At 36.8% G+C, this 15,422-nt stretch overlaps 1 protein-coding gene and 1 long non-coding RNA gene across 2 annotated transcripts; both read right to left on the bottom strand.

Moving 5' to 3' along the window:
• Window positions 1-1,593: 1,593 nt before the first annotated feature.
• On the bottom strand, window positions 1,594-3,065 carry LOC18432669 (calcium uniporter protein 5, mitochondrial). Its single transcript, XM_006842772.4, has 2 exons — window positions 2,445-3,065; window positions 1,594-2,291 (listed from the first exon to the last, which is right to left on the bottom strand). Exons 1-2 carry the CDS (start codon window positions 2,979-2,981, stop codon window positions 1,887-1,889), a joined length of 942 nt encoding a protein of 313 aa, XP_006842835.3. The 5' UTR covers window positions 2,982-3,065; the 3' UTR covers window positions 1,594-1,886.
• A 10,423-nt stretch (window positions 3,066-13,488) lies between these two features.
• On the bottom strand, window positions 13,489-14,420 carry LOC148782051 (uncharacterized). The gene is made up of 2 exons (XR_016056668.1): window positions 14,191-14,420; window positions 13,489-14,105 (listed from the first exon to the last, which is right to left on the bottom strand). It is a non-coding gene; the product is annotated as an uncharacterized LOC148782051 (long non-coding RNA).
• Between the last annotated feature and the right edge of the window lie 1,002 nt (window positions 14,421-15,422).

Below are 15,422 nucleotides of genomic sequence, written 5' to 3'. Positions count from 1 at the left end.
TTGAGAAGTTTGAAGCCCAGAATGTGAACGAGGCGCCGCGTCGGAGGTCATCTTTGAAATATCGAAAGAGAAAACGTGAACGAGGCGCCCCGTCTGAGGTCATCTTTCAAATATCGGGAGCGAAAACGCGAACGAGGCGCCGCGTCATCCCCTGATCTTATTTTTCCGTTTCATTGAATTTATCCAAACTTTCGGCAGGCTAAACAACTTCGCCAGGCTTTCAGGCATTCTAAATCAATCAACTAACGACTTTTCCTTGTAAAATCTCAAACCTATTGATTGTTATCTTTTTGAAGAGCAAACAATCAACCTCATTGAATAATTTTTTTGTTTAATAAAAACGCTAATTTATCAAAATACCTATAAGAGATAAACAATTTAACCGTTTATCTATATTGTTTGATTTTGAAATATTTACCATGCGTAAAATTTTAAATAATACATATTTTATGGGTAGTTTATTAAGTTTCTCTTAATAAAATTCTTTCAAAGAAATTTCACAGTTAATTTTCTTAATTATCACTAGAGTATGCCAAGTCTATCAGCCAACGTATCATCTCCCATCTCTTAAAAGAGAAGAAGATAAACATTTCATATTTTTAAATTTATATCATAATATATGAATTGAAATAGAAAAGTTTATATAAAGTGTAATTATATAGTAGAATTAAGTGTATCTTATAACACAAGAAATTTCACAGTTAATTTTCTTAATTATCACTAGAGTATGCCAAGTATATCAGCCAACGTATCATCTCCCATCTCTTAAAAGAGAAGAAGATAAACATTTCATATTTTTAAATTTATATCATAACATATGAATTGAAATAGAAAAGTTTATATAAGGTGTAATCATATAGTAGAATTAAGTGTATCTTATAACACATTATCTAGACCACTTACTTTCAAAAAAATTAAGTATTTATAGATCTACTCGATCTACATTATTTTTAGATCTTTAAATATCATAAAATAGGGGGAATAAATTTTTAAACTATTGTAAAGGTTTCCATAATCACAAATTCATCTTTCAACAAGATTTAAAGTTGCATCTTATAATTATTATTATTATTTAGAGGTGCAACAATAAACTTGTCCATCCAATGACATGTACAACTTTGAATATATTATTATTATTCTTATTATTATTATTATTATTATTATTATTATTATTATTATTATTATTATTATTATTATTATTATTATTATTATTGTTATTATTATTATTATTATTATTATTATTATTGTTATTGTTATTATTGTTGTTATTATTATTATTATTATTATTATTAATAAGCATTCAAAAGGAGTGTGTAAGTGATATTCAATCCAACCTTATCCGATTCGTCAATCGTCGATTGAATTGAACTAAATTAAAGTAATGGGGGTAGGGGAGAGAGAGACGTGGCGCGCCGTTTCCTACCTTATCTTCTGCATTTTGCAATAGAAGAAAGAAAGAGTCCCTAAAAGTTAATTTTGCATGATTCTTACGAGGCATTAAGTTTTCAATTCTTCAACGGCTAAATATTTCGTTCTTATAATTACAAGTAATTGTAATTAAATGATATTTACCCATAAAGGAATTGGGTAGTGTCTAGGAATATCCTCTTCATTTAAAAATGAAAATAAAATTTGAAGTAACATTTATCGACACTATTTTAAGGTGTGCTTTCTCCTCCACCCTATTTGAAGGTGCGCTTTACTCTGATTGTCTGTACAAATCGACCCATATACATTTGGTTGCATAGGCACTTTTGGGATCAAATAAAACTCCAAACAAAAAAAAAAACAGAAATACACTCTCTGACACTCTGTGTGAGAATAAATCAGTGTTAAAAAAAGCACAAAGCAAGCTTCATCTCTTCCTCCTCTCTCTCTTTCTCTCTCTAAAAAGATGGTAGGGTGGTGGTGATGGTGCGGAGGAAGGTGAGTCTTTGGAGATCAAAGTTATGCTTTCGCATAAGAGCCCTTCGCCGAGCATTGAACCTGAAAGAGAACAACCCCTCCATGGAAGGCTCCTGTGAAGTGGCCATGAACAAAGCATAGGCCCCTAAACCATATAGAGAGGTCAGATAAAAGCAAATTGGTTCCATCAAATCCCATGAAAGCTCCCAAAATGTGAGCCTAAAGAGCCCCAAGCTCTGAACCACAACCACCCCAAGCCCAAACCAGAGGTCCCTCTTTGTGAGCTTCTTGGCCCGCCCCTCGATCTCCCTCAATTCACTCTCTAACCTCTCCAGATCTTTTCTCTCCTCTGATCTCATTGCCTCTCTCATCAGCCACTCTTCCATCTGCAACATATAAACCACGGGATTATTAGGGCTTTAACAGTTTGGGGGCATGCATGATAACTACTCCCCATTACTCAGATTTGAATCCCATCTCATAAAACATGGTAGAGGGAGAAAAACCACATATTTAGAGAGAGAGAGCTATGACAGGACCTGTTGTTGGATCTGCTCTGGGTGGAGAAAGACTGTGTTGCCTACTATAAGAACAGTACCAAACTCATCTAGAGACTCAATAAGGTGGTCAATACCATGCTTTTGGGATGATGGGTGGTGGTGTTTTTTGCAGAGATCAATGAAATCATTGTAAGAGAGAGTATTTTCGGGACGATCCTTGAGTTTCTTCCTCAAGGACTCCAAAATGAGACCCTCTTCTTCCTCTGTGTTCTTCCTCACACCCATTCCTATTTGTTCAATGACATGAGGCAGAGAATAAGGGGGTAATAATGGGAGGAGGCTATCTTTGATGGAACCTCTCATCTTTTGCCTCCAAGAATCTCCTCCTAGTGGTAGAGGTAGAGAGAGCGAGGAGTTTTTGTTGGTGTGTGGAAGGTGCACTGAATGATGCCTCTGCTGCAAAAGGCATAGAGGTGAATGGGAGTGAGATTGGGGTTGTTTCTCTCTCTTCAAGGAATGGAAGAAGAGGTTATAGGAGGAGACTCCTCTGCCTCTGAGGAAGCGGAGAGCAGACATGGATGATAGAGAAAACGAGAGCTTTAATCCAAGGGGTAGAGAGAAAAAGGAAGAGAGATTTGGAGTGGTGGATAACTTACATATTTATATGGTGAGAGGAGAGGGAAAAGGAAATGTAGAAGAAAGGTTGGTTGTTGCAATAGGGTGGGAATATATGCGCGTGTAATTTAATGTGGTGTCTCCTTGTCACCACCAATCTTATATACGGGTCGCAATTGACGGGTATGGCTGGATCCAAACCCAAGTAGTATTTGGGTCCAAGTTTTGGATCCAAACCCAAACCATCGGGTCCAAAAATTAGATCCATACCCATACCCGTCGGTTGGGGTCCAATCGGGTCCATTGCCACCTTATGATTATGAGTTTTTTTTTTTTTTTTCGTTTTGTTTTACCATTATATATTCATTATTGACAACAATGTCACAATCACCTGTCATTAGATTTCAAGTCGTTTGATTTGTCTTTTAATAACTAAATATGATTACGAGTTCTTATTGTATATAATCCTTAATACATCAAAATGAACTTTGTGTAAATAGGTATGGATCGTGTACAGATCCGGTCCGAGTCCAAAACTCGAATAGTGTTCAAGGCCCAAAGAGGCACCCTCCTATCAATCAGTTCATAGAAAAGGACAATTACAATGCTCTACAAGGGTGGTAAGTGTCCAAGCAATGCTCTATGTATAAATTATAATTGTAATAGAAAAGGACAATTACAATGCTCTACAAGGGTGGTAAGTGTCCAAGCAATGCTCTATGTATAAATTATAATTGTATTCAACAAAGGTATATAAGTATCTAAAATTTGTTAAGTACAATTATAAAATACTCTATAGTACGAGCACTATAATATAACCCTATATATATTGGAAAAGTGTAAATAGAGCCATGGCTCTAAACCATCATTGGAGCCTAACTCAAAAATTTCACTAGAAGAGGTTGTTTTGATGCCCAAATATCCTCAAATTGATCATCTCGATATCAAGATCCATGGACATGAGAAAAAAATGGATTTCAAATTTTAGAAATAGTATATTTTGTAACGCATTTTTGGACCGTCGATTTTCATGATTTTTAAGTTTTCATAGATCTGTCGAACTACACTATTTTTGAAGCTTTAAACTTTACAAATAAAGATGAAAATAAATTTTAAGGCTATCACAAAGATTTCCAATATTGAAACCACATTTCTCGACACTATTTGAAGGTAAGCTCTAATTTGATGTTTAGATCCTAGGTTCTTTACAAACCGCATCCTATATATATAGGGAAAAGTTGAGATTAGCCCACTAGCTCATATGAACATGTAAGCTCAACGACCCAGATTGAATCTGGACTGATCTGATGATCACGGATGTCTAGTAGTATTTAAATTTTATTTGTTTTTCTACATATCCAAATCACTTGAAATTTTAGTTGTATGTTCTTCTCAGAAAGACGCACCTAATAAAAATATAAAAAAAAATTATTTGCTAAGAAATAAATGACCAAAATACCCCTAAAACTTTTCAGGGGTATTTTGATCAATTTATTTCATGTAAAATATTTTTTTGATATTTTTCTAAGATTCAACTATTTTTTATCAACACAAGTCTAAAATTTCAAATGATTTAAATTTTTAAAAAAAAAACTAAAATTCAAACATTATCAGATATCCGTGATTGTCAGATTGGCCCAGAATCATTCTAAGACATTAAGCTCATATGTTCATATGAGCTGGTGGGTTAATCCCATCTTTTCCTACACACACACACATGCACACACACACACACTTGCGCACACACACACACATACACACACACACACACACATATATATATATATATATATATATATATATAATGTGTATATATATATATATATATATATATATATATATATATATATATATATATATATATAAATAAGCCAATCGGCTTATGGAACAATGTAAGCCCAACGACCCAAATATAGATATGGAAAAGCTCCTGTCAGCTCATGGGCTCATGGAACAGTGTAAGCACAACGACCCAGATTGAATTTGGACCGATTCAATGATCACAATTGTATTTCGTAATTGAATTTTAATTTTTTTTCTACAAATTCAAACTAGTTGAAATTTGGATCGTCTAATCTTCAAGAATAGTTGAATCTAATAAAAATATCAAAAAAATAATTCGCATAAATTAAATTGACCAAAATACCTATGAAAGGTTTCAGGGGTATTTGGATCAATTTAGTTTATGTGAATTATATTTTTAATATTTTTATTAGGTGTGCCTTGATGAGAAGAGTTTATGCTCTAAATTTCATGCTATTTGGATTTATATAAAAAATATTAAAATTATATTACCGATATACAGTCCTGACTATCAGATTGACCTAGATTCAATATGGGCTGTTGGGCGTACACTATTCCATGAGCCCATGGGCTAACCCTAGCATCTTCCATACATATATATATGAAGATGCTAGGGTCAGCCTACTAGCTGTTGAAATAGTACACGTCGAAAAGCCTAGATTAAATCTGGGCGATCTGATAGTCAGGACTGTATTTCGATAATATATTTTTAATATTTTTTTATATAAATCCAAATAATATAAAACTTGGAGCATCATCTCTTCTCATCAAGGCGCACCTAATACATATATTAAAAAATAATTTGTAAAAAATAAATTGACCAAAATACCACTAAAACATTTCAGAGGTATTTTGGTCAATTTATTTATTCAAATTATATTCTTTGAAATTTTTGTTAGATTTCAATAATTTTGAAGAATAGACGCTCCAAATTTCAAATGATTTGGATTTGTTTAAAAAATATTAAAAAAATTTAAATTACGAAATACAACTATGATCATTGCAATGGCCCATATTCAACTATAACGACCCCAAGAATTCTAAGTCAGAATATGGGGAAACGACAGACAAGGCAGGGAGTTTCTAGGGGTGGCACCGGCTGCGAAGTGAGAGTGTCAACGTCGGCTGTTTTGTGAGGAGGGGTAATGCCGTTTGGAGGGGTAAGAGTGAGGTAGCGCCGTGCGTGAACGAACAGAAGGAACTATCGTCGTGCGCGTAAGAGACTATCGTCGTGCGTGTAAGAGATTCACGTCACACGCGTAAGGGACTATCGTCGCGTGCATAAGGGACTATCGCCATGCGCGTAAGGGACTATTGCCACGTGCTTAAGAGACTATCACCGCACACGTAAGGGACTAACGCCATGCACGTAAGGGACTACCGCCGCACGCGTAAGGGACTATCGCCACGCGCGTAAGAGACTATCGTCGCACGCGTATGGGAGAAATGTCGTGCGCATAAGGGACTATCGTTGTGTGCATAAGGGACTATCTCCCCAGGCGTAGGGACTATCGTCACGTGTGTAAGGGACTAACGTCATATGCGTAAGGGATTATCACCGTGTGTGTAAGGGACTATCGCTGCGCTCGTAAGAGACTATCGCCTCGAGCGTAAGAGACTAACGTCGTGCATATAAGGGACTAACACCGTGTGCTTCAAGGAGGCTAACGTCGCGTGTGAGTGAAACATAGAGTATCGCCATGTACATAGCACCAGCTACGTCTTGTTGTGCATGGCTAGTGTTGCCACTTGCCCAGGTTCATGGGAGTGGCTCGCCACCTGTCAGCCTTAGGCTGCTACCTGCCAACTGAGGAGTATTTAAGCCCTCTTCTTTCCCCTCATGCCACTACTACCCTCACTCTCTCATCCCTTCTTTCTCTCGAAGGCAATTGGAGGGCTTGAAGGAGGCTCCCTTAACTCACTATTAGAGCAGCCAGTAGGAGAGTTAAAGAGGACTGTAGGAGTAGAATTTGGGAGTTTTGTGCATCTAAGGTAAGTGAATTTGGAAGTATGTATCATAAGTATTTTGCGCATGATGTTTGGATATGTAAGAATGAGCTTAAAACCTTGAAATCTGTATGCTAGAATTCCATGATTGTATAACCTTTGTGAATAGTCAAATGCTTGCTAAATGGTTCTGTAAATTCCGTCTAGAGAGAGTAAATTTTCACTGTTTGTCAACTGTGGGTTGAAGGATATTGCTGTGGATGGGTTATGCTTATGCATGTATTAAGAGTTTAGGGAAAACAAAAGGGAAAAATGAATTTTCAGGAACTATAGGTGTTTTGTATCCAATAGTTTAGTAACCAAACGGGGTCTGAATGGGCTCAAATCAGTTTTGAATGAAAGCTATATGTGTCTACTACAAATTTTACTCTTGTAAATCATGATATTTTTTTTATGTTAGGATTTATACTTTAATATGTGAGACTATGTCACTGTTAACAGAGAGCGGAGATTCCATCCACTGTTGTCTACTTTGCACAAAACTTTTGAACAACTGATAAGTGTCCATATTCTTTCCAACTACCACCATTTGAACCGTGTGTGTGTCCACTACAATTTTCATGTTAAAACCATGTTCAAATTATTCATAAATGAGAAGCTATATCTTAATTATGCAAATAGGTCACTGTAGAGAGTTTTAAAAAATTGTAGAACTAATTTTTCGATTGTCATGCATTTTAATAGACCAAATGATACCGTTTTCTTCCAAACTATAGTCATTTTAAAGAATTATAAGTAAGCTTAAAATCACATGTTGAGCACATTTTGAAATTCCCTGGAATTTAAGAGTTACACTATTAAATATGAAGATATGTCATTGTAGATATTTTTCTTAAGAACTCAGAATTGATGTCACAATATCACCGAGTTTGATTGACCAAAAGAGATCCTTTTTCTCTTAAACCACCACCATTTGAAGGTTTATGGGTACACTTAAAATTGCATGTAAGGACTTTCTTGAAAAATTCCCTAGATTGGGAGTTACGCCTATCTTACGGGGATTATGTCATTATTGACAGAACTTTCCATAAATTGTGCATTTTATGAGTGTGAATGCTATTTAGTGAATGTAATGTGACATTCATCTGCTAATTGGAAATTTCATATAATGAAGGCCAAATAGTGAAATTTTATGTGTTGGCAATGTGAAAGGCATAAGCACCAAAGTGATGACTGCTAAGTGAAGTATGATCTGACGGCATGCTTCAAGTATGACCTTCTTTTGTGTTCGATAATATTGAAGTGATTCAATGACGCTACACACGGGTTACCCGTGGTGGTATGAAATGACTTGATATCAGAGTAAGGCCGGCAATGTTCCCTAACTCTCTGTATGATAGGAAGGGAGTTAAGTGGAAAGTGTGATGGGTGGGTTGTGCCCCCCGAAATTCAGTGTATTATAAGAGATAAATAGTAAACCGTGCCTTGCAAGGCAAGAGCCTATCAAAAGCCTCAAAGCACGTTGGGGACTGTGTGTGTGAGTGCGATGGCATTACCGAATGAGACACTCATTGTCTTTTCCCTCTCTCCCGAATAATGGTAAAAGTCCTAAACAATGAGATTGACTTGGCCTGATGAATAGGGCTTCTACTTTGGGAGTAGGTGAATCTAGGGAGTGAGTGGTTAACAATTGAATGTATGACAGTAAATGCGGGTAGTAATACTAGTTTTATGATAATCGTGATATGCGATATGCCATCTGTGATGAAGGTATTCGAAGGATAGCTAACATGATACTTTTCCTATTATGATTGCTTATAGATAAAAGAATTCTTTATAATGCCAGAATAAATATGTTATAGATGCATAACTTCTAGATCCTCTTACTGGGCTTTATTGCTCATTCCTTTTTCTTTTATTTCCATCCATGTAGAGTAGAAGTTGCAGGTTGAAGCACTGCCGGTTGGGGAAGATCAATCTGGTCGTCGAAGATTTGTACCTGTAAAGAAGACCTTTTGCTTGTATGTGTTTGTCGGCAGTGGTCATGTTTTTGGGTTGTATTTTTGTAATTTTGGCCTCCTGTGCCTTGAACAGATGTATTATTTCAAGATGTTTATGTAATGGCATATATCTTATTTCTCCTTCTACATGATTTCAGTTTTATATTTATTTGTGTTTAGAGTTTTCCTTTATTTTGTGGTTTTCTTTGATTACTGCATTTTTAAAGAGATGAGTGCACTTTAACTTGAGTGGCATTTGCTACCTCCGGTCGCGATCCCGCACTCTGTCGCCCTTCGGCATGGTGCGTTAGGGGACAAGGGGCGGGGTTGTGACAGTTATGGTATCAGAGCAATCGGGATAAGATTCTGGGCCTGGGGATTCTTAGAAGTGTCCTTAGGGCAGTTTTTTGATGGGTTAGTAATTAAGTGCTTATGTGTTAGGTTGAAGGGAATATGACGATGACTCGTGCTAATAATGCGAGCTCCAGCAATGAGAACATAGAAACCTTTGGAGAGTTCTTTAGGACACTTGAGGCCATGATGGAGATCATAAAGATGAATATCCTGGCTCCATCCTCCTCTGCATCTAGCCTAGAAGATAGCAAGTTGATTGAAAGAATGAGGAGGTTGGCCCCTCCTGCATTCTTTAGGCATGGGGGCATAGAAAAAGCCGAGAAATGGAAAACGCAGATGGAGAATATTTTTGAGGTGCTGCGGTGTATGGAAGAGCAGAAGGGTAGAGTAGGTGCCTTATGTTGGAGGGGGAGGCTAAACACTGGTGGAATCTAGTAAAGCAGTCCTGGAGGGAATCAGGGACTGAAGCCACGTGGGATAACTTCCTGATGGCATTTGACGAGAAGTATTTTCCTGAGTCTGTTAGAGAAAGGAAAGAAGTTGAGTTTATCAAACTTCAACAGGGGAGGTTGACGGTCGACCAATACCCTGCCAAGTTTGTAGAACTTTCCCGTTATCCACCTCACATTATCAACACAGAGGCGTTGAAGGCTAGTAAATTTGAAAGGGGGCTCCGGTCAGACATTAGGGGGAGGGTGTTAGCTGCCAATCTTAAGTCATACGCCCCTCTGGTTGACCTGGTGATGAAAATTGAAAGAGATTGTGAACATTATCGCTCAAGAAAGGAAGGAAAGGTGAGACCGGCTTGATCAGGGAATTTTGGGAAATCAGCTCGGCCTCCTGCAAAGAGAGATTTTAGAGGAAGACCCTACCCTAGTAATATGAGAACTCAGGGAACCATACCGAGCAACAGAGGGGATAATCGATGCTCGGTGCGTACCTACTGTGGAATGGGGAATCATACTGAGGCTGAGTGCTACAAGAAATTGAACAAGTGCCTTAAGTGTGGCAAGCCTGGCCACTAGATTCGAGATTGCCCCATGATAAAGCCGAAGGGCCGACCAAAAGGTAGAGTGTTTTCGTTGACAAAGCAGGAGGCTAAGGCATCTACCTCGGTGATAAGAGGTATGCCTTTTGTTTGTGGTAAAGAAGCAAGGATTTTGATTGACCCTAGTTCTTCACAATCTTTTGTTGCACCGCATTTTACATGCCATATGAATGTTAGTTGCATGCCTTAATTATACTTTGATAGAGCATACACTGGTGGGAGACCCTATTGAAATTGATAAGGTACTTATGCAATGTGAAATTTTGGCAGAGGTATGTGTCTTGCCTACAAACTTAATATTTTTAAATATTCAAGATTTTGATGTTATTTTGAGTATGGATTGGTTATCTACACACCGGGCTACTATTAACTACCATGATAGGGTTGGGACCTCTAGGCCCCTTACTCAACCTGATTTGCATTTAGTGGGCATTCCAGACGTTTCCCCTCTACACCTTATTTCGGTCCTTCAGGCTTCCCGCCTACTAGCTAAGAGATGTGTGGGGATTTTGCCTTATATAGTAGAGACCCAGGGTGCCCAATCTAAGTTGGAAGGCATTCCAGTGGTACGAGAATACTCAGAAGTGTTCCTTGAGGAATTGGCCTCTTTGCCTCTCAGGAGAGAGATAGAATTTGAAATAGATGTGGCCCCTGGCACTATTCCCATCTCTAAAGACCCATATAGGAAGGCCCCAGCTAAATTGAAAGAATTAAAAGAAAAATTAAAGGAACTCTTGGATAAGGAGTTCATCCGACCAAGTATGTCACGCTGGGGTACACCAGTCTTGTTTGTGAAAAAGAAGGATGGGTCCTTGAGGCTTTGTATCGACTATAGGCAATTGAATCGAGTTACGGTGAAGAATAAATACCCCTTGCCCAGGATTGATGATCTTTTTGACCAATTACAAGTGGCCCAAATATTCTCAAAGAGCGATCTTCGATGAAATGAGGTCGTGAGCGTCAAATCAGCCCAGATTCAATCTGGGCCATTGGTTGAGAGTATCTTTTCCCATATATATATATATATATATCGAGAGAGAGAAAGAGAAAGAGACTTTTTTTATTATACTCACCCATTAAATAGTACACTAATTAGAACCCTTGGGTGGACAATTACTTCAGCAGTCGATGGGGTGACTGAGAAGAGAACCAAACATATTGCAGTTTTTTGGAAGATATTCAAATAGAAACTTAAAAAAAGTTAATTTACTTATGAGAAAAGTTTATATAAGATTGCAATATTAAAATGTAAAATTACAATTGTACCTCAAAAATCCATCAGAGAATGTTGTTTCAATTTTGAAAAACCATCTACATAATCATCTCGATATCAAGACTTATGAAGATGAAAGAAAAAAAGATTATGAATCCCAAAAATAGTGCGTCTTGTAATATATTATACAGACCGTCCATTTTCAAGATTTTCATATTTTTATAGATCTATTTGATTTTAACCATTGTTGGATTTTAACTTTTACAATTAGATGTGAAAATATATTTTCAGATAATCCTAAAAATAATTTACATTAAAATTACATATTATAATAAAATTTGGAGGTGCACCTTAATTGGATTTTTTAAGGTTGCAACCTTACAAAAAAACACCCTTTACTTATTAAAAAGCTGGTTACTTTAACAAGATAATCTCTCTCATGTATCACCCGATGCACTTCATTAAACAAAGCCCAAAATACCCCTTTTATTAAAGGGAAACGTTATGTAGATCCGATGCTCTAAACAATCCAATTTGAGCCTATATCAAAAATTTCATTAGAAGAGGTTGTTTTGATGTTCAAATATCTTCAAATTGATCATCTCGACATCAAGAAGCATGGACATTAGAAAAAAATAGATTTCAAATTTTTGAAACAGTGTATTTTGTAACACATTTTTGGACCGTCAATTTTCAAGATTTTCAAGTTTTCATAGATCTGTCGATCTACACTATATTTGAAAATTTAAAATTTATAAATAAATATAAAAAGATATTTTAAGCCTATTCCAAAGATTTTCAATATCAAAACCACATTTCTCGATACCATTTGAAGGTAGGCTCTAATTTGATTGTTTAGAGCTTAGGCTCTCTACAAGCCGCACCCTGTATTAAAGGTTCGGAATTCAGTGTTAACTTGATAATTTGAATTATTAGACAAGTGGAGTCAAGATACCAAAATGCAAACTAAGATTTCAATGGACAAATGCATTTGTTTTTTTTTTTTTTTGGAACATACAACTAGAGGTAGGCTAGGAAACTTAAGTCGAGCCAATCTGAGAACAAGTGATGTTAATGTAAAAGATATCCTGGATTCAGAACCTTAACAAATAAAGGTCTTTGTATCATTTGGCTTGGTCCACTTAAATGGGGGGAAGCTTACAAAATAATCCTACTTCTTCAAGATCTCAAATACAGAACAGGAGCATTTTAGGTGGTTTAACAAAATATTTAAGCATGTATTTGAATGTACAATCTCATGAAAGCAACCGTTTAAATATTTTGACCTGACGTCCTTACTAATTTTTAAGATATATTTGACCATTTTAGTGATATTGCCTCTTTTAAGGCCAAGGAGTACACTAATAATAAAGGACGCTCGAAAAACTAGTCCCTTGGTTTATCACCAGCATTAAGGTGATGGATAGTGATGGAGAGAGTGTGGAGCCCACTCTATTCTTGTGGAATGGAAGGTAACAAACAAATGGACTACGATGCTCCGTAATTTATTGTATCATAGTAAACTTTCCCATTGAAAACATCACGCATTTCAATTTTCAATCATTACAACCAAGCATAATAATACAATCGTATAGCCGACACAAGACGTCACATTTAGAGACAGGCCTTTTAAGATTGGGTGAGTTTTGTATAAGGTGTCAGCCTTATACTATTGAAGTAAGGTGCACCTCAAAACTATGTTGAAAATGCAGTTTCAGTGCCATTAAGCCTTGGGATAATATAAAAATCTAGTGTTGCCCTAATTATAAAATTTAAAGTTCCACAAATGGTGATGATCAAGCAGATTTATAAACATTTGAAAATCTTGAAAATGGACAATCTAAATAATGTGTTAGAAGATGAACTATTTTTAGGAGCAAAAATTCCCATTTTTTCTATGTCTATAAATCTCAAGGTCGAGATGATCGATTTGAAGGTTTTCTAGCCTAAAAACAACCTTCTCTAATTGGTTTTTTAGGTGCACCTTAGTCATACATAATAAGGTTCACAACTTATATATATTTTTTCCTTTAAGATTTAGGACGACAAAAAAAATAAATAGCACCAAACAATCCTCTAGAAGGAAAGATAGACATGAAAAGAAAGATAAGAGATTCCCATTAGAGGTTATAACTACACTATCAATTCAATTCCAAAATAAAGGAACCCATGATGGCCAAATTCTCAAATCACCGTCTTGTTAGTAGTACTAGGTTGGTGCAAATATGCTTATATTCTCACGCATCTAATTCTCTTTTGAAGTTTTGAATGGGTCACAGTCCTCTCTTCTTCTTTTTTTCTTTTGAGGAAACACAGTCCGATCTTTCTACTGAAAGCCTTACCTCCCTTTCTTCTCGTCCTCAGGCACCCTATCCCATAGCCGCTAAAGGTTGGAGCTCATTCTTACCCCACTGAAAAATCCAATTCCTTACATGGATAGCTCTTCATGAGAGGGTCTTAACCTTTGATCATCTTCGACGAGGTTTGCCTTTGCCGAACCCTTGTATCATGTGCTGTAAAGCCGAAGAGACCAACCACCACCTGTTCCTGCAATGTGAAGTGGCCATGGTCCTTTGGACTGATGTGCTCATGCGCTTTAGGTGGTTCTGGGTCACTCTCCAGTTAGTTCCCCATCTATTCTCCTCTTACTCTTATACCCCATGGAACAACTCCGGAAAACTATTGTGGATAGCCTCCATTGCTGCTGCCATATTCGTTATCTGGATTGAAAGGAATAGTAGGACATTTAGAGGGGAAAAAAAACTATATTCCTATCCTCATTAAAAAGCGAAAGTCCCTTGTTACCTTTTGGGCTCTCAACCACAAAAGCTTCTCCAATTTTTCCTTCTAGGAACTTCACCACCAGTGGCTGGCCTTACTTCATTTGAAAGGCATGAGAATATCCCAAGCATCAATTTGGAGACCACCGGAGATAGGGATCATCAAGTTCAATTTCATTGGTTGCTCTCTCGGTAACCTAGGTCCCTCCGGCATTGGAGGTCTCTTTAGGAATTTTGAAGGCCTAATTTTCTTATCGTTTGCAATGCCTATGGGAGTGTTGGACTCCACTTATGCAAAGACCTTGGCCCTATGTGAGGACCTTAGTAGATTTGACTGTAATTGGGGAATCCAACTACTAGTCAAGCGTGACTCTCAAAACACTATATCGTGAGCATCAGGATCCTCCTTATAGAATTTGTAATAAGAGAAATATTAAGCCGGTCACTCAGCTTCTAGCGGCGCTCTGCATTCGATCGCCTCATACGCTAGCTAATTCCCATCAACAGCCCTGCAGATCAGAGAAAAAGAGAAAGATAAAATGGCATATACGTGGTTTAGCAATAGTGCCTACATCTACGGAGGGTAAACCGGTATCTCATTCATAGGGATTACTTTGGTTTACCAGATATTTATAGATTTACAACTATTGCCTTTTAGGAAACAGATCCCATGACAATTGTAATCCCACAAAATAGGAAAAGTCAATATAAGAAACTTAATATCTTGTAACAAACAAGATAGGAAACTCAATAGTTGTTTTCTATAACTATCAACACTCCCCCTCAAGTTGGTGCGTAGATATCAATAGAGCCTAACTTGGACAATATTTGTTGGAACTTTGTCTTTGCAATAGCTTTGATAAACATATTTGTAAGTTGGTCTTCACTTTGAACATAAGGAATACTAATAATTTTTTACTAAATATTTTCTCTCATAAAGTGACAATCAATTTCTATGTGCTTGGTTCTTTCATGAAAAATTGGATTGGAGGCTATATGCATAGCTGTTTGATTATAACAGAACATCTTTATTTGGATTGACAGTTGGGAACCCATATATTAAAGTAGATATTTTAGCTACATCAATTCACTTGTACTTGAAGCCATAGCTCTATATTTGTCCTCTGCATTGGATCGAGCAACCACATTTTGTTTCTTGTTTTTCCAAGTAACTAAGTTTCCTCCTACAAATATACAATAGTCGGTAGTGGACCTCTTGTCAATTAGAATACATGCCCAGTCAGCATCAGAATAATC

Source organism: Amborella trichopoda, chromosome 5, assembly GCF_054954075.1.
Source record: "Amborella trichopoda isolate Santa Cruz 75 chromosome 5, AtrichopodaSantaCruz75HAP2 v2.0, whole genome shotgun sequence".
NCBI classification, from domain to species: domain Eukaryota; kingdom Viridiplantae; phylum Streptophyta; class Magnoliopsida; order Amborellales; family Amborellaceae; genus Amborella; species Amborella trichopoda.
The sequence above is the reverse complement of the archived record's forward strand: the minus strand, read 5'-3'. Positions and strand labels throughout refer to the sequence as shown.

Coding starts and splice junctions, on each gene's coding strand:
- LOC18432669 (XM_006842772.4), bottom strand. CDS start 2,981: ATGTCTGCTCTCCGCTTCCTCAGAGGCAGAGGAGTCTCCTCCTATAAC. Junction 2,292..2,444: donor CAGAGCAGATCCAACAACAG/GTCCTGTCATAG, acceptor TATATGTTGCAG/ATGGAAGAGTGGCTGATGAG.